We start from the raw sequence: 20,682 nt of genomic DNA on the forward strand, positions 1-20,682 counted from the left end.
TCTTCGCGTTCGATGATATAATTTACTTAGCTGCAGACTAATAATTAATATCAAAGACTTGTTCTTATTCTGTCGGTATCAATAGTCTAAAAGTTAACCACGTGGTATGGTTCACTTTCAATAGAGGAATTGGTTGGTAAAACCTATTGGCCATGGAGTGGAGGCCTGGTCTAAAGAAATGTAAATCAGGGTGGGTTTTATAGTGACCCTTGAACAGGCTTGTCAAATGACGCCTGGTCCTGTATGTGTCCCTGGGGGCGTGCCTATGACTGAGTTAGACTTGGTTACAGAAATACAATTCTATCACATTAACATCAGTACATAGCATCTCAATGTATTATAACAGCTTTATCCTTATTAATACATTCTATACAACCATTATGATGCAAGTCTCAAGCTGAGGCTATTATATAAACAGTTTTATGGTAATATGGCTACATTGTCTCTTCTGAGTATCACAAAATTGTACCAAGCGGACCAGTTCGTAGCTGGATTCTTCACCAATCTTCCATACCTTCTCCAGAACACAAATGTCGCTTGGCTCCCCAATTCTGTGAGTTGGAAGAATTTCCTTTGTCTCTCTATGGGCCATGTGGACAGAGACTCTCCTGGAATTTTACCACTCCTTCACACAGGGACTGGGTGGGGGGAAGGTAGGTTGGGAAATGGTACAAAGGGGAGGGGGTCAACTGTCCTCCCTGTACCAAAAGAGGCCAACGTCATGACAGTCGGTTGATTTAGCCTTACCACTCAAACACACCCAATATCTGTGGTGCTGCTCGTTGGCAACGTCATCTCGTTGAATCTACCTTTAAATTATAAAGTTAATCTTAATGTGACCCTCCAGATTCAGAAGCTTGAAAATCTCATAAAAAAAAGATGGAAAACCCCTTTGGAAAACCTATTCAATTTTTGACCCCTCCCCAAAAAACTAGAACTGAACATAATTCAGGATGGTTTTTATTTTAGTTCATTTTGGAGTCAAAGATAATAGTTTCAGTATAGTTAACCTTATTGTAATGGGTTTGTTCATTATTTTACTTCAGTTTACTAAATTGTTTTTTCATGATTAGTTTTCATGTTAGTTTCAGTTCAGCTGTAAAAATTAAGAGCGTTTTACTTATCTCACATTCCAAATCTATTACTCTGTAATTAATGTTTGCTGTCTGACATAATTTTGACCCACATTTCCCTACTACAGTTGGTAGCTAGCGGTTAAGAGCGTTGGGCCAGTAACCGACAGGTCACTGGTTTGAGTCCCTAAGCCGATTAGGTGAAAAGAATTGGTCGATGTACCCTTGAGCAAGGCACTTAACCCTAATTGCTCCTGTAAGTCGTTCTGGATAAGAGCGTCTGGTAAATGACAAAAATGTAAATGTAAAATGGAGTTTACGGGGCCGATTGGCGCAGCGGTCTAAGGCACTGCATCGCAGTGCTAGAGGTGTCACTACAGACCCGGGTTTGATCCCTAGGTCTGAACTTGCCTAGTTAAATAACATTGAGTTATCGATTACGTGGGAGAGAAACATCAACAAGTGGAACTTCCCCCAAGAGACTGGAGTTGAGCATAATGAATGGAGAAGGCTTGAGGTGCTGACATTATGTTAGATCATCTCATACACTGGCACAGGCTTATTAGATTCATTCCCCTCTGAAAGTGAGTGAAGCAGGGCAACCCAGAGGACAGACCTACAGGCTCGTCATATCAACATTCTCCACCTCCTCTCTATAGCGTCAGTCTTTCTATTAGAACTCCATCTCTCCCCTCAGATGTAGGAGCCACAGGGTCAACATGTGAGTGAATGTACATAGAAGTTGAAGTCACTGCAAAATAACCTTATGTAAACAGAAAGGTAATGTTTTGGAGTTTGAGGCTGGAACCCCCCGTTTATACTGTAGCTCAGGGGTTGCTTAGCAGTTTCTGTGGTGAATGTACATGCTGTCCCTGAACATAGCAGAGCGATACGATTACTATGGAGAGGACAAAGAGCACCAGTATATGACAAGACTGCAGAGGCCAATCACTGAATAAAACCCATCGTTGATGTTGCCGGATTCATCCACCAACTACTTGCCATTTGCTCTATAAATACAATTTGAGTAATCCTCTGCAGGTCCCAGGGCAACAGAGGAGCAACACCACAGTTCTAACCATGCCTATCAACTCATCCCATGGATAACACTTACTGCTTGATAGGTGCTTGAATGGATCAGCTGGGTATATAAATGTTGTGTGTGGTGCTGATTTGTCCAGGGCAATCCTTCCCACTATGAGGTAGCCTTCCTGAACTCTTTGGGGGAAAATATAGCTGCTCTTTTGTATAGCGAGTCTAAGTCATTAAACCAGACTTAGCCATTGTAAATAGATAGAGATTGAATAACATTAGCTAGCCAAGGGGAAACTAAGAGAGGAGACTGGTTCCACCCTCCAGTACCACTCTCAGAAGGTGATTCATAAGTCATGGCTGACCACAACAAGGTATTACCACATCCTCTTTTCCTCCGAGATGTAAATTGGGATCCTTTCCGTGAGTGGACACAGCCTAGCCACATGATCATGGAGAAGGACTTTGGCCTCCCTCCTTTCCTGGATCCAGGCGATGTGAGCTGGATAGATTGGGCTAGGAATACATTGGCATCATTCTCCTGGCCAGGGTACACACGCTATCCCCTCTTCAGCCTCAGCACTGTTCTCCCTGCTGCAGTGGCACCCCAGACTTCAGCCAGGCTTCAGAGGCAACTGTCTGAAGGAGTGTCAGAGATCAGGAGGGGACAGGGCAGTTGGAGGATCACCCTGGATGTTAATTACTTCTCACCAGAGGAGATGTCAATCAAAACCAAGGGGGGCTTCCTGGAGATTGCAGGTAGGAACATTATTTCTCTGGTAAAAAAAAAAATGGAGTATGGTTTTTGGAACATCCATTGTTAAATATCTTTGACAATTTACTGTTGAAATGTTGTTAAGATGTCCACATGCTCCATATTCCATTACTTCAATAATTGTTCTCAACTTAAATTAAGGTCAACATGACGAAAGGGAAGACGAACATGGATCAGTCTCAAGGTGCTTTATAAGGAAATACAAGTAAGTTGTAATGGTTGAATAGGAAACAAGGTCTCTCACAATGTTATGGCAAAGACATCTCCTGGTAATGAGACTAAGAACTTAATAAATAATGTGTGCAATTGAAAGTCTTCGTGCTGATTGTTATAGGAGACATTAAATCATTTCCTACGGTTTAATTCAATTTGTTAAAACAGATGACATGCAGCCATTTGAACCACAGTAAACACATTGTAGCCTGTCTGTGTTGTAAGCAAATTGTTGTTGTTTGTTTGTTTGTTGAAGGCTGCCCCCTGGTGTGGACTTGCAGCACATCAGCTCATCTCTGTCTGGTGAAGGGGTTCTCTTAGTAGAAGCACCTCTACCAGGCTCAGCTACCACCATCCTCCCCAGTGACATGGTCATCCCCATTCTGATCAAGCACGAGCAGGAGGGGAAAGAGTGAATCCAGTTGTCCAGATGCTGAGATCCATCACAATTAGATATAAAGCTTGGGGTAAAGCTTAGAAGCGAATGACAGTGTTGACAACTTTTGACAAAAATGTGATTGTGTATTAGGTCTTGGTCATTCAAAATGACAAACATAGTGGCTTCTATTGCTGTTGAAACCTATAACTTAATTTACTCTCACTGTAACCACAAGGTTGTCAGGTTTTTCTATGCATTTTGGTTAATCATGTCCCATGATTTAACTAGCAAAATCAAGATAAACAGAAATAACCAAGACTGCTGAAATGTACTTTCTCATTTGTCAAATTATAGATTCATTGGGAGTAAACAATACCATGCTTAGGGCTAGGCATCCCGCTAGCGGGACAACTTCCGGTGAAACTGGAGGGCGCGCAATTCAAATAAATAATCATAGAAATTATGGATATTAAACATTTAGGTACATACAAGTGTCTTCTATTGGTTGAAAGCTTAAATTATTGTTGATCTAACTGCACTGTCCGATTTACAGTAGCTATTACAGCAAAAGCATGCCATGCGATTGTTTGAGGACGGCGCCCCAAATCAAAATATTTTTCACAAATAGCGATTAAATATTCACTTACTTTTTGAAAATCTTCCTCCGTTTTGTCATCTAAAGGGTCCCAGCTATAACATGTAGTGTCGTTTTGTTAGATAAAATTCTACTTTATATTCCAAAAAGTCTGTTTAGTTGGCGCCATCGATTTGAGTAATCCACTCGTTCAACATGCAGAGAAAGAAATCCGAAAATCTACCCCTAAACTTTGTTTCAACAAGTCAAAATACATTTCTATTTACTCCTCAGATACCCTAAAATGTTATCAAGATATAATATTTCTTACGGAAAGAAGTATGTTCAATAGGAAACCGATTTTAGCAGGTGCGTCTTGTCTTCATGCCGCGCCCAAACACGAATTTCCAAAACTGTGTCCCTCTACTAAAACTGATATTTCTTATTCGTTTTGGAAGTTACAAGCCTGAAACCTTGAACATAGACTGCTGACACCCTATGGGAGCTAGAATTCAGTATGCCCCTATACTTTCCATTGTAAGAGCATGGTCTCCTTCAACAAAAACAATTCTGGTTGGTTTTTCTTTGGATTTTCTCCTACCATATCTATTGTGTTATATTCTCCTACATTATTTTAACATTTCTACAACCTTCCAAGTGTTTTCTTTCCAATGGTACCAATTGTATGCATATTCTGGCTTCAGGACCTGAGCAACATACAGTTTACCTTGGCCATGTCATTCAGGCAGAAATTGAGAAAAAAGGGGCCTAGCCCTAAGAAGTTCTAAGAATGCTGAAACAGTTCTACAAATCATACATTTCAATATTGCTATTTCTATGAATGTAATATTTTTTAAATAAAAGCAATTAACAATCCATGGCAAAACTACCCATATTGAAAGGGTTGGGGGCTCTTATGTAAGCTGTTAAACTCTTTGTATACAAACTACTGATGGTCATACCAATGATCATAAAGGCAATTGATTTAAAATTTTAGGTCCTCTGTAAGTATAAAAATATATATATATATATTTTTAAATTAAATTACTACAATAGACCATAGAAACGCATTGAATAACACATTCATGAATGGCAAAAAAGACAGTCAAAAAATAATTAAGGTTTGAAGTGTCTGTCCTATATCTAGGAGATATAAGAAAGCTCAGGAAATATATTTTTGGACACATATTTAACCCCTTTTTTTTGTTTCCACAAAACTACCTCCATACCTCCATTTATTTGTATGGGTTACCTTCAGACGAGTCCAGTGACACTTTAAAAAATATATATACAGTGGCAAGAAAACGTATGTGAACCCTTTGGAAATACCTGGATTTCTGCATAAATTGGTCATAAAATCTGATCTGATCTTCATCTATGGTCACAACAATAGACAAACACAGTCTGCTTAAAATAATAACACACAAACAATTATATGTTTTCATGTCTTTATTGAACACACCGTGTAAACATTCACAGTGCAGGGTGGAAAAAGTATGTGAACTCTTGGATTTAATAACAGGTTGACCCTCCTTTGGCAGCAATAACCTCAACCAAACATTTTCTGTAGTTACAGATCAGACCTGCACAATGATCAGGAGTATTTTTGTACCATTCCTCTTTACAAAACTGTTTCAGTTCAGCAATATTCTTGGGATGTCTGGTGTGAACTGCTCTCTTGAGGTCATGCCACAGCATCTCAATCGAGTTGAGGTCAGGGCTCTGACTGGGCCACTCCAGAAGGCGTATTTTCTTCTGTTGAAGCCATTCTGTTGTTGATTTACTTCTGTGTTTTGGGTCGTTGTCCTGTTGTATCACCCAACTTCTGTTGAGCTTCAATTGGCGGACAGATAGCCAGATAACATTCTCCTGCAAAATGTCTCCTGCAAAATGTCTTGATAAACTTTGGAATACATTTTTCCGTCAATGATAGCAAGCTGTCCAGGCCCTGAGGGAGCAAAGCAGCCGCAAACCATGATGCTCCCGCCACCACACTTTACAGTTGGGATGAGGTTTTGATGTTGGTGTGCTGTGCCTTTTTTCTCCACACATAGTGTTGTGTGTTCCTTCCAAACAACTCAACTGTATTCAATATAGGCAAGAAAAATACAATCATTTGTGTTATTAGATTAAGCACACTATGTTTGTCTATTGTTGTGACTTAGATGAGGATCAGATCCAATTTGATGACCAATTTATGCAGAAATCCGGGTAATTCCAAAGGGTTCACATACTTTCTCTTGCCACTGTATACATTTTTACATTTTATTTTTTTAACCAGGCAAGTCAGTTCAGAACAAATTCTTATTTGCAATGATGGGCCTAACCCCCTGGCTAAACCTTCCCCTAACCCGGACGACGCTGGGCTAATTGTGCACCGCCCTATGGGACTCTCGATCACGGCCGGTTGTGACACAGGCTGGGAACCAACCAGGGTCTGTAGTGACGCCTCTACCACTTGTGGGGGTAGTAAAGTAAAAATGGAAAACACAATCGCTTTCGTGAGTCTGCCCTTTCCATAGTGGTATTGATAAGAAACCGAGGCTTTCTGAAGGCATTGGCATTTTCACCAAATTGTGTTGAAAAACGAATCATTATGCAGAGCTTAATTCTGTTCACAATGCACATTAGTGACATCTGCTGGTCAGCAATAAACAGCAGCGTGTGATTATCAGATATTTTTTTCTTCTCCGTTTAATGAAACTCTGTGGCGCAGCGGTAAGTCGTTGGTTTTAGTAGTTGATAATCAGTTGGAATACCAGGTTTGCATCAATCATCACGCTTAGCCTTTTTTGCCTTTAAGTTGACTCTTTTTCAAAAACAGAATCTTTGGTATTATTTAGGATGCTTAAGACAGAAGCTTATACTATGCTAAATAAATCAAATTATTTGAACAACCGTGCAGAAAGTGTGGTTTCACATGCATTTTTGTCTTCAAAATAGTGTGTGTTCAACAGGATTCAACCTTATACCCCCACGGCCATGAATATTCCATAGTGCCCTACTCTACCTGCTAAGCTACCGGTCAGGTAAAACTAATTGTATAAAATCCTAACTATATTTGCAAGTAAGGTGTCCGGTAGAGGTGGGTTTTTGAAAGCAGCTTGGAATCGAAGAAATCCCCCTGGAACCATGGCAAAATCAGTAGGATCTCGCATTTTGCAACACATGGTTTAAAAAAACACGTGATCAAACTATGCTTTGGGCATCATTGATGGCATACTTCTGATAAAGTGATACCAAATATTTTTTTAACTAAACCAATATAGACCACAGCCTGTCGTTACAAATGGGAACAAATTAGTCATAGTGGGCAGAACAAGCAAGGAGGTGGGCAGACCCAAGCACGAGTTAGCGAGATTCTGTTGGCGCGTTCTAGCAGACAATTGCATATTTCCGTTAGTGAACGCCTACTATGTGAAGTGCACGTGTGCAATAACTCAAATCGATTTTGCACTCCTTCTAAACAACGCAAAGGGTAAAGTCTCCAAAACTTAGTCCACTCTGTCCTTAACAGATTCTAGTTTCGGGAACAGAAAACTGTGTTGAGATCAAATAATTAATTGACAAGAAAATGTCTGAATGTCTGCCAAAATCAATCTTGTTCCATCTTCTTCCACTGCCGGCCACTGGGTACATTTTTGGTAGTGAGTGGAAACGCCAAGCGGATGCCACACATACATCCGGTGAAATATCTGTCTCATTGTTCTATCTGTGGTGATACAGGCATAGGCACATTGCTTTGAAGTTAGCTGCTCAGCGATTTTGACGCATACCTCGGAGCTCCGGTATCAAACATAACAACACTACATAGTGGGATCATATTAGTTTGTAGCCCAAACAGTTCAGACGGTACTGACAGAAGTTGGCACAAATCGGTGGTACAGACTTCAGACGAGTCCCGTGACACTTGTGGGGATCATAGAGCAAAATGGACAAACCGTTCAGATGCTACAGACATTTTCGTGAGATTTTTCAAATGGCTCCCAGTCTGACAAACAAAGCTGTAGCTCTGCCACTTTCCACCAAAGATGCGGAAGGCCGACATACTGTAGGTGGATGTGGTGGATTGAGACGCAGCCCATGCAAAAAACAGTAGCAGTGCGTGGGTAATATCACTGAGAAAGCCAAGCCAGTAAAAAGGCCATATTACAACCTATGTTGTGATAATTGCATTGTTTGCTCTAGAACTCATTAGTTCATATGTCACCGTGATATACAACAAGGCCATGACAACAAAAAGACAGTCACATAGTGGCGGAATAAATTAAACTACACATACGTTTGTTTTATCACAAAACCAGAGAGCAACATCTGTTCGGCGAAGTCCACAAAACAAATATTGCATGTAACAAACAGTTATATGACCTGCAGCATGGTTAAGCAAGTTAATGTTTTGACAGTTTACTAAATAACTGATTTAGAACCACAGAGTTACTGCAAGTCAGCACAAACACAACAGGAGCACTGCCTCTGTTATTCCAGCACCATTTACACTTAAACATCATCAAATCAACAAGGCTCTCTACAGTATGCTTAGTTTAATACACTGAAAACACACTTAAAGATACCAAAAACTATTTACTCCAATCAATGTTTCTAAATATCATGTGGCTCTCCATGGTACTGATTTCTGTCTGTCTGTGTATGCAAGTAAAAAAAAAGTTAACTCACTCTAATTGTAGACTAGTTGAATGCCAATGCCATCCTCCTCTCTTTCATGTTGGCAAAACTGTCTATGGCTCTGTCATACAATACACTACCTAGCTAAAATGCTTGCTAGCCTAACTTCCTCGCATGTGCAACAATGAACCAGCTAAGTTAACTAGCTAGTTAATGTGAGCCTACTAGCCTACATCCAGGCTACATATTGAATTTCAATAGTCTCAGGCCAGTGGCACAATGTATGAATTCATGGTTAGATCAGAATCGGCGTCATAATCATTGGCCTGTACAGAGAATGAAGTCAAAACTGCAAGTACAAATCTCCATCTCCATCCATGGCTTAGGAAAGGGTCGATTTAGCAAGCTAGCTACTGCAGGACATCAACACAAGCAGACGAGAAACAGACATGTTTTCTGACAATGATGACGTTTTGCTTACGATGTGATTTGATTGGTGTGCAGCCAAATCCAAACTGGCCTCTCTTGGGGGGCGTTTTGCTACGCCAGGACAATCCACAGTTTGGCTAATTATATATTTTTTTTATCAAGGGAGGCCAAATGCTTGTTGGCATCAATCAGTCAAATGCTACGGTGGAAATATGTCATACTATTTTGTTCCAGACAGCATCAGATACATGGCCTACACATAGAGACATGGGGGCGCTGTTTCCCTTGCTTGGATGATTTCTCCAGTGAGATTCAGTCATTTTTGAATTGTTGAAAAATTATGAAAACACCGAAAACTATTGCAATACTGGTATAGTCCTGGCCCTATTGTATATACATTTGGCCTACTATAAATTTGATGATTTACCTCAGGTGAGACTTGTGTCCAGAAGCGGAGTCGAGCTTGAACGAGACAATCCTATGTTTGGGGCATCACAGGAAACTAGTGATAGTACCTTCAGCCCCATAAACCCCTGGAAGCCCAAGTCAGTGTCAGCTGAATATCATGTCTGCATTTGTTATCCTATTTCTGGCAGTGTAAGAATCCATAACAACATGCTTTAAGCAAAAATTATGAATAAAAACAAATATGTACATTCTGTCTGTAAGACAAGACTAGACTTACTAGATTTGTTATAAACAGTATTCAGACCCCTTGACTTTTTCCACATTTTGTTAAGTTACAGCCCTATTCTAAAATGTATTAAAATAAAAAATCCTCAGCAATCTGAGGGGGGGGGGTTAGAAGGATTACTTTATCCTATCCTAGGTATTCCTTAAAGAGGTGGGGTTTCAGGTGTCTCCGGAAGGTGGTGATTGACTCCGCTGTCCTGGCGCCGTGAGGGAGCTTGTTCCACCATTGGGGTGCCAGAGCAGCGAACAGTTTTGACCGGGCTGAGCGGGAACTGTGCTTCCGCAGAGGCAGGGGGGCCAGCAGGCCTGAGGTGGATGAACGCAGTGCCCTTGTTTGGGTGTAGGGCCTGATCAGAGCCTGAAGGTACAGAGGTGCCGTTCCCCTCACAGCTCCGTAGGCAAGCACCATGGTCTTGTAGCAGATGCGAGCTTCAACTGGAAGCCAGTGGAGTGTGCGGAGGAGCGGGGTGACGTGAGAGAACTTGGGAAGGTTGAACACCAGACGGGCTGCGGCGTTCTGGATGAGTTGTAGGGGTTTAATGGCACAGGCAGGGAGCCCCGCCAACAGCTCGCTTGGAGTTTGCCAAAAGGCACCTAAAGAATCTCAGACCATGAAAAACAAGATTCTCTAGTCTGATGAAACCAAGATTGAACTCTTTGGCCTGAATGCCAGGTGTCACGTCTGGAGGAAACCTTGCACCATCCCTACGGTGAAGCATGGTGGTGGCAGCATCATGCTGTTGGGATGTTTTTTAGCGGCAGGGACTGGACTTTAACCAGATCGAAAATCTCTGGAGAGACGTGAAAATAGCTGTGCCAAAACGCTCCCCATCCAACCTGACAGAGCTTGAGAGGATCTGCACAGAAGAATAGGAGAAACTCCCCAAAAACAGGTGTGCCAAGCTTGTAGCGTTATACCCAAAAATGGAGGCTGTAATCGCTGCCAAAGGATCTTCAACAAAGTACTGATTAAAGGGTCTGAATACTTATGTAAATGTCATATTTCAGTTTTAAATGTTTTAAAATTAGCAAAGATTTCTAAAAACATGTTTTTGCTTTGTCATTATAGGGTATTGTGTGAAGATTGATGAGGGAAAAAAACTATTTAATTTTAGAATAAGGCTGAACCTAACAAAACGTGGAAAAAGTAAAAGGGGCCTGAATACTTTCTGAAGGCACTGTATGTATGTAAGAACATGTTTTATTAACCAAAAGAAGGTATCATTTAAGAAAACATATTCTGCTTGGTGTTTTTCCCAGTGTCAAGTTACTTTAAGTATAAAAACATAAAGGTCTCCTTTGATGGAGTTCAGCCAGGGTAACACAACTTTCAATTACTTTCCTTACTGTGTTCCCAGCCAATAAAATTAATATCAAATGCTTTAAATGGCCACGCAACCTTTAGAGTGGTGGTGTGAGAGAGATGTTTAAATGGTGCTGATGGTGTTGGCATTTGGTGCAGCACTACTTGCAAAGCAGTAGAACATGAGAGGCATGGGAGCCTTGTTACCTAGTCTAAATTCTCCTCCTCATGTCTCACAGGCTATTAAAAACAGCTCCAATAACTGATCCCACGTGGTAGAGATTTCAAGATCTTCCCAGTTACAGAACTAAATGAGTTAGTCATTAACACCACCCATCCTACTTTCCTATCCATGGTACTTGACAAAATGTGTTGACATGATATGAAAATGGAAACAGGACAAATATGATTGATGGTGAGGCATGGTTTCCTCAAATGTATTAATATGAGTCACAATCTGTAATATTTTCAGTCACCCCTTGATTTGTGAATATTACTTATTTACAGTAACGCCACATGGTATCCACTGGGCTTGATATATCACGTGTGCATAAGTGATTTTAATTCCATAGGCCTTGACCTCCCTCCCTGGTCTGGGAGTAATGAGTTGTGCTTAGTATGGGATTTGAAATATGAGACGCTCGTAGGCCTCCTGAGTGGCGCAGTGGTCTAAGGCACTGCATCACAGTGCTAGCTGTGCCACTAGAGATTCTGGGTTGGAGTCCAGGCTCTGTCACAGCCGGCCACGACCGGGAGACCCATGGTGCAGCGCACAATTGGCCCATTGTCGTCTGGGTTAGGGGAGGATTTGGTGTCCTTGTCCCATGTCCTTGTCCCATTGCGCACCTGCTACTCCTGTGGCGGGCCGGGCACAGTGCACTCTGACATGGTTGCCAGATGTATGGTGTTTCCTCCAACACATTGGTGCGGCTGGCTTCCGGGTTAAGTGGGCATTGTGTAATGAAGCAGTGCGGCTTGGTTGGGTTGTGTTTCGGAGGACACACGGCTCTCGACCTTCGCCTCTCCCCAGTCTGTACGGGAGTTGCAGCGATGAGAAAAAAAAAGACGCTCACTGATTATGGTTTAATGAGAAGTTCTACTATTTAAATAACTATTCCAGTGGCTATGACAGGGGTTTTCATCATGGACAATGAGGGCTACCAAAAACAAAGGACTAATGTGGGAGATGAGTGAGGATAAAGCTCAGCAACTCAGAAACACCACGGGAAGAGGTGACAACTAAATTAGCAGCACACTTTGAACAGGCAGAATAAACTATTGTTTTTCTTAGGATATGAGTACCAGTTAAATTTAAATGATATTGCATGAATTGATTTATCTGTTATATTGTGATTCTGTTATGTTATCACATGTAGGATTCCCATTGTTTTTGGAGGATTCCCATTGTTTTTGGAGGGGTGCTTCAGTCAAGAGTGATGAATGAATTCCTGAGGGCAAGGTAGGTCAAATGCACTTATAACTTTATTATTCGACCTGTAAGAATTATGTATTAGATCATTTGGTTGAAAATATATTTTGAAATACATTCATTTCAGTTAAAGAATTAACAAAACTGCAGAGATGATATTGTTTAATATTTTAATCAGTGCACATAAAGACTTTCACAATGGCAATCATTGTATGAGCAGTTTTGAGAAGACTTCAGTAGCATTGTTGATGAACACTTCTTTATTCAGCTTCTTTTGTTTCCTGGAAATACACAAATGAATCATCCAAACAACCAGATTTATTTCCACAAATGGGGAAATAAACCCCTTGGGATGTTAAGAGGGAGTTTCATGCAAAACGAATAATACTGGTGCGAATAACGGTTTAATACACTTTCACATTGACTTCCATATTATATGAAACACAGAAAGGCTTCAGGAACTTGTTCCTTGCACGTCTTTGGAGAATGGAATAAAATGTAAAATAGGATAACTTTTCCATTAAACAGACTCTTGGCTCTCAGCTGGGACTCAGTAATGTCAGCACGCTCCTCAGCTTTCTCCAGTCCATGCTGCACCTTCCTGAACTAGGCCAGGTGAGTGTTGGCTTTTTCTTCCTGAAAGGACAATAAGAAATAGTTGTAATTAGAAGGCTAAGGGTGGTACAGTTCAGGTTTACCATGTTTTGCAGAATAATTTGAGATGAATTTGCTTTTAAGTGACTTACCGCTTCCTCAGCCTGCCTCTTGTAGGTCTTAACCTTCAACTGCAGCTTGTCCACCAAATCCTACAGCCTGGTAACATTCTTCTTGTCCTTCTCAGTTTGAGGGAGGTGGGACATAGTTTTTTTTAGATGCTGAGAGAGTCGGATCATTTTCTAGCCATTTGTTCAACACAGACAATTAACTTACCTGGTAGGTGAGCTCCTTCACTCTCCTCTCACATTTGCGGACACCTTTAATAGTACCTGCTCCACCTACCAGACAAGACTCCAGTTCACGCACCTTGATTTAGGAATCAATATTTTGATTAGAATTTAGCTCATTATGTACATATACTGTATAGCTATCCCCTTTCAAATGTTAGCGCCTGTTATCAATAATTAATCAATCATTAACTTACTTCCCACCCGGACTGACCTGCAGGTCCTTGACTGTTACCTCCAGGTTTACTTCATCCTCTCCAGGTGAGTGCTGGTGTCCTGCTCCTTCTTCAGCTCATCAGCTATCATGGCAGCATGGTTTGTAACATCATATTTGTTTATAGAAAAGTTTTAGGTAATTCATTCATACATATTTTATTTTACTCCCATCAGTGATGGCCTTCTTGGCCTTCTCCTCTGCATTTCTGACTTCGTGAACAGTGTCTTCCACCTCACCTTGGACCTGAAACCAAGTCACCCCAAGCTTCTTCTTGGTGCTCAGAAGAATTGTCTTCAAGACAAATCATGTAAAGAACAAGTTTATCAAAATTAGGATAAAACGTCAACAAAAGGTATAAATGAAAATGACTACCTGAGAGCAGCAATCCAACCTGTTCACTGACATCCACCAGCTCTTGCTTGGCCACTTTGTGTCCTCTCTCTGTCTGCTCCAGAGCAGCCCTCAGCTCCTCAATCTCAGCCAACATCAGGGCGTTCCTGCGCTCCACCATGGCTGCCTGCTCCTTCATGTCATCCTGTCCTCTGATTGCATCATCAAGGTGCAGTTTGGCATCCTAATAATAAAGATGTTATGGAACAAATGTAGTGGCTGCTGTCCATAAGCATAGACTACACATCACTGGCCATTTTAAGGAATGGAACACTAGTCACTTTAATAATGTTTACATATCTTGCATTACTCATCTCATATGTATATACTGTTTTCTATACTATTCTACGGTATCGCATTCACTTAATAATGTTTACATATCTTGCATTACTCATCTCATATGTATATACTGTATTCTATGGTATCTTAGTCACTTAATAATGTTTACATATCTTGCATTACTCATCTCATATGTATATACTGTATTCTATACCTTAGTCCATTCCGCTCTGACATCGCTCGTCCATATATGTATATAGTCTTAATTCATTCCTACTTAGATTTGTGTGTATTGGGTATATGTTGTGTAGATATTACTTGTTAGATATTACTGCACTGTTGGAGCTAGAAGCACAAGCATTTTGCAACACCCATAATAACATCTGTTAATCACGTGTACGTGACCAATAAAATTTGATTTGATATGATTTGAAACGTGGGAAGTCATTAAGTGATTGACTTTGTAAACAAATGTTGATCAAAAAGCTTACCTTGTCTTTGAGTTGTCCCTGGATGTTCCTTTGCTGTTTCTAGGCCTCAGCAGCTTGGTGGTTGGCATGACTCATCTGAATCTCCATCTCATTGAGGTTTCCCTCCATCTTCTTCTTGACTCTCAGGGTCCAGATTGCTCTGCATGGCGTTAATCACCATCTGGCTGTTCCTCTTGATCTGTTCCATCTCCTCATCCTTCTTTGCAAGCTTCCTGTCCACTTCACCCTTGTCCTTGTTGAGCTCCAGCTGGACACGCAGAATCTTGGATTTCTAATGTTCCAGAGTTCCCTATGTATTACACAAGAAACAAAGATGTTGATCAAAATTATGTACATTTTTCGACTAAACTTACTGGGCCTATTCATGCATATGACTCCTAACCTCAGCTTCATCCAGAGCAGTCTGGATCTCTGCCTTCTAAGACTCCTCTGTATTCTTGGCCTTTTCCGGCTCATGAATGCTCTTTCCAGTCTCTCTTATCTGTTCAGTCAGGTCTGTGATCTCCTCTGCAGATACACAGAAAGGTGTTTTGGTCAAAAATATTGATTCAACTAGACACATTAAAACCTGCTATAACCCCCTGTACCACGTACATTTTGGAAACATTTTTTGTTGTTGGGATGAGTCTGTAGGTTGGAGAATTGTACATTTTTCAAACACCTGAAACAGCTTTATCCTGCAATCTAGAGCCATAATCATAATGCCTAATTCTATATAAAAAAAAGTGTATTTTCTGCATAGGTTATCTAACTATACCTTTTAACCTGTTCAACTGTCATTTAAATGAATGATGCACATTGATTCTTTAAGAACTTTTATGCCTTAGGAGTTTAGTACAACTACCACACTGGCATATAGTATCATAACCCAAGAATTAAAGCAATTTTTATATTTTCTAAAGCAACAATGCTAGCAGGGATGCCAGCTAAGATAGTTAGACAAACTACTCTAACTTATTAAAACACTGTGTGTGTCACTTGACACTCTCTCCTCCTCCACTGACAATACTGTCTGCACGCAGTAGAGTATCTAGCGTCTTGCCAAGCATTTGCTGTGTGGTGCACCTTGGAATGAACCACCTACTAGGTAGAATAGGGTTTTGGGTGCTCTTTGTCTGGTCCAGTCAATGTGCCCCCTCCACAAAATACAGCTGACAGATATTTTTTAGAAATAATTATGATAAAACGTGGGATTAAAAATCCAGTTAATTTAACACTTTAATTAATTTAACGTCTGAAAAACAGGACAAATCTGAGGGGACACGCACACTGGTGCCCTTTACGGGCATAACGTCTCTGATCTTTACATAATTGAAATCCCACGGATTCAAGCTAACAGTATAAAACATCCCTGTTATCATTTACACATGCCTTCTTGAATATCAATGTTTAGCTAGCTAGCTACTAAAAAGGAAGCTAGCCAACAACACCCAGAATTGCAAAATGCACACATAAATTGCTGTAAAATCGGAGTTATTCACCCAATCATGAACATTTTTGGTGTTGCTATGTTTGACACTGTTGATCTATTGGGGAAAGAGAACGAATATTTTTTTAAGTATAACTTGTACATTATTGTGTGTGTAGGATGGACCTAGGAACATTTTGAAGGCTTATATTTAATCTTACATTTATGCTTTTTCTAATTATATGTGGCTCCATACATTTCTGGATTTATTAGCAGTTAAAAAAGGTTGAATATTACACTAAGTGGAATTGTCCAGAATTGTCCAAAAGGCTGAGGTTAGAAAAGTATTAATGTCATTCAACTTCTGCTTTTAAAATCTCCTCTAAATATGTGATATGTGATTGGTTTTACAGATTTATTTGGCTAATTCCTCTATTGACTGAAAATTAATTGAACCCCTATACTGCAAGTTCTTGTTCTCACACTTCAGGGTCTCCAGCTGATCCAGAGCCTCCTCATTGGAGTTCTTCATCTTGAACAGCTCAGTGCTCATAGAGCGAACCTCTTTCTGAGATCACTCCAGCTCTGTCTGTCCTTCCTTATACTTCTGTTTCCACTCTGCCAGAACCTGTAAAAATGTACAATGTGACTAACTTACACAATTATGATCAACAAATATAATTATCTGTCATTGTATCTCATTACAATCATCTCTTTTTATTAGTATGCTTTCTCCCTTTCTAGCTTGTCAAAGTTCCTCTGCTTCCTGTCAAGGTTGGCAGCCATGGCATTAGCGCTCTCCACATCAACCATGAGGTCCTCTTCCTCTCACCGGAGTCGCTGTTTGGTCTTCTCCAGAGAAGCACACTTGGAGTACAGAGCTTCAATTTGTTCCTCAGCCTCCTGCAGATGGGTGGCAAGCTTTTCCCTGTTGAAAATGACAATTATGCAATGAGAAACTATGAGAACAAATATCAGAAAAAGAGGTACATACTGTATTAATTGTTACTTTTGAACACACTTTGCCGCCTCAAGCTCTTCAGTACGCTGGATTGCATCAGTTTCATAATTGGTTCTCCACTGAGCTACCTCACTGTTGGCCTTGGACATTACACACTGCAGCACAGCCTTGGCCTCCTGTTAGTCCTCAAACTGCTCCCACAGCATATCACAGTCATGGCTGGCTGATTACAAACTATGAGCTAGGGTTTAGCCTTTAAGAAGGAAAAACAAGTAATTGGTTATAATAAAGTTACAAATGAAAATGTATGAATTGATTGTTTGTAATGACAGGTCCTTACCTTGACCTTGACCTCCTCAATCTGCTGAGTGTGTGCCTGCTTCTGGTCAGCTGAAAAACAAGAGCTTCTTTCTCTTCAAGCTGCTGGCTATATTCACCTGGTGTAAATGCACATCGCTCTTGATTGAAATTACATTCATATTAATTGGTGGCCTCTATGATACTGTAACATGAGAGATCATCAATCTCCATTTTGTATTCATTCTTCTCCTTCTCAAGCTTCTGCTTGATACGCTGAAGGTTGTATATCTGCTCTCTCAGCTCTGCTACGCTGTCAGCCTGCTTCTTGTGGAGAGCAGCAGCGGTATCTTCATGCTGCAGGTTGGATTCCTCAAAGTCCTGGCGCAGCTTCTGGAAATCATCCTCACACTTCTTGTTCATCTCAATTTGAGCAGCAGGTGCACCACCAGCCTCTTCAAACCTTTCACTGATCTCTTCAAGTTCCCTGGAAAGGTCAGCTCTCTGCTTTTCAACCTTAGCGCGGGCAGCACGTTCTGCCTCAATCTCTTCTTCCAGTTCCTCAATACAGGCCTAAGATGAAAGGGTTAATGCAATTGAGTCCACCTTATAAATTATTGAATGAAAATAAATACATTATAAACTGCATACTTCACACCTAGAGCTCCTTGATTTTCTTCTGTAGCTGAGACCCCAAAGATTGCTCATCTTCAATCTTGCTTAGAAGCTGGCTGGTTTCAAAGTCCTTCCTGTTATAGACATAGGCAATGTTGACAGTTAAGTCTGAATCCTAATAAAAAAGTATATGTTGATACAGTAGATGATTTATTAAATTTCACTCCATGTTATTTTTTTATCTTCTCTTCCGACTGCTGCTTGTCATTCTCTAGATCCATTATGGATTCCTGGGCCAGTTTTAGGTCACCCTCAAGCTTCCTCTTGGCTCTCTCAATTTCCATGTGGAGCTTCTTCTCTTGCAGCAGAAAACCCTCAAGCTATACAATTAGAGAACATATTTGTTAAAGTTAATTCTGAGACGGTTTTATTCCAGCAATTTGATCAAACTCTAAACTCACATCATCCACTTGATGCTCAAGCTTGGTCTTGGATTTAGTCAGTGTTAACTTTGTCGTCCTTTACCTGGAGATCCACCAGGGTCTGCGGATGTGCCTCTTGGAGTGCTTTTTCTCCTTGGTTAGCTTGCCAATGCTCTCATCATGAGAGGCCATCTCCTCTGTCAGATTTTTTACCTGGTTAAAGTGAATGAGAGTCGAACTATGTTGATACCAAATCAAAATGTACATTTTCATCATTCCATTCACATAAGCAGGTTGAATTTACAATGAAACAATATAATCTATTACGCCATACCTTGTTTTCTGTTCCATGTTTCTTCTTCTCCACTTTAGCCAGAGTGAGCTCTAAGTCATCAATGTCTTTCTTGAGCTCGGAGCACTCATCCTCCAGCTTCTTCTTCTTGGTAGTCAGCTCAACATTAATTTCCTCTTCCTCCTCCAGTCTCTCGGTTGTCTCTTTGAGTTTTGCCTCAAGCTGGATCTTACTCTTGATGAGTCCCTCACATCTCTCCTCAGCATCTGTGAGATTCTCAGATTCCTGCTGTCGTAACAAGAGTACATGTACAGTTTATTTAATCACACAATATCAATGAATTGATGCAACGGTATCTTTGAAACATTTTGAAATGTTCATCAGCTAATGATTGTGTTCTATGAGAAATGCTCACTCAAAGATGCTACTTGGAGTTGCAAGTCATTCTTCTCTTGCAGAAGAGATACCCTCTGTTCCTCAATCGCCTTCTTCCTCGCCTCAGCCTTGACCAAATTCGCTTTGCATTTTGTAAAGTCTTCTTTCATGTTAGCCAGTTCCTTCTCTGTTTTAACACTCTCCAGAAAAGGCTTGATCTTGTAGTACACCTTCATTCATGGTCAGTGATAGGTTCTAAGTTTCTGGTACAATGATCCAGAAGTACTCCATTTAAATCTCATGCTAGATTTGTGAAACCACACGGGCTCATACAGCTGCAGTGGCAATTTTAGCATGTAAATCTTGGTGGGGCATGCCAGCAAAGCCACTACACAACACTAAACAATACATTAATTGGACTATAACGATGACAAACGGTGCCCACAAACTGTTAGGGCCTACATAAAGCTGTCCCAACAGCAATCCCAACACCTTACCTCTGCTACACATGGCTATCAGTGGAGCCTTGTCTGGCGGCGAAACAGTTCATTCAGCCTCATGTACTGCTTTAAAAAAAATATAGCTGATATAGCTGACTTACATTAAACAAATGTGGTTTCTACTGACAATTAAGATGTACAAACTATGGCATAAAGGGACGACGAGCGGATAAGAGGCAATCCGTAATTTCAATTAAGACATTAATGAGCGAGCTAGGACAGATGTAGTCAATATAACTATTTGTTCAGCACTTTTGAAATGTACAGCGACAGAATTCAGAACATGGACCATTCTTACTGTATTCTCCCTGTACACCAAGTCTGAAAGTTAGGATAAATAAAGGGGGCATACTCTTACTGACAATTGTGGCTGCTTTGTGTGATGTATCGTTGTCTCTACCTTCTTGCCCTTTGTGCTGTTGTCTGTGCCCAATAATGTTTGTACCTTGTTTTGTGCTGCTACCATGTTGTGTTGCTACCATGTTGTTAAGTTGTGTTGCTAACATGCTGTTGTAATGTGTTTCTGCCTTGCTATGTTGTTGTCTTAGGTCTCTCGTTATGTAGTGTTGTGTTGTCTCTCTTGTTGTGATGTGTGTTTTGTCCTATATTTATATTGTATTTATTTTTTATTTCAGGCCCCCGTCCTCGCAGGAAGCCTTTTGCCTTTTGGTAGACCGTCATTGTAAATAAGAATTTGTTCTTAACGGACTTGCCTAGTTAAATAAAAGGTTAAATAAATAAAAAATAAGCAGACAAAGAAAGGTTTTACAATATTTGATGATGACATTCCTCTAAAACAGGCTATAGGCTACATGTGCACCACCAAGTCAGAACAGTAGGCTAAATTATGAGGGGAAAAGGGACCACATTATTTGGGTGAGGCACATGGGCTACTAACAGTTTACTACACAACATACACTTAGTATTAATTTCTTAGCTACAGTATACATATCTCCCTGGCAAATTAC

General features: G+C 40.6%; 1 protein-coding gene and 1 pseudogene across 1 annotated transcript; one reads left to right on the forward strand and one right to left on the reverse strand.

Moving 5' to 3' along the window:
• Positions 1-2,001: 2,001 nt before the first annotated feature.
• Positions 2,002-4,200, forward strand: LOC106568216 (heat shock protein beta-1). Its single transcript, XM_014138362.3, has 3 exons — positions 2,002-2,864; positions 3,022-3,085; positions 3,350-4,200. Exons 1-3 carry the CDS (start codon positions 2,462-2,464, stop codon positions 3,507-3,509), a joined length of 627 nt encoding a protein of 208 aa, XP_013993837.2. The 5' UTR covers positions 2,002-2,461; the 3' UTR covers positions 3,510-4,200.
• An 8,454-nt stretch (positions 4,201-12,654) lies between these two features.
• On the reverse strand, positions 12,655-19,450 carry LOC106568250 (myosin heavy chain, skeletal muscle-like; annotated as a pseudogene).
• Positions 19,451-20,682: the final 1,232 nt, after the last annotated feature.

Source organism: Salmo salar, chromosome 13 (genome assembly GCF_965601325.2).
Source record: "Salmo salar chromosome 13, fSalSal1, whole genome shotgun sequence".
In the NCBI taxonomy this organism is placed as follows: Eukaryota; Metazoa; Chordata; class Actinopteri; order Salmoniformes; family Salmonidae; genus Salmo; species Salmo salar.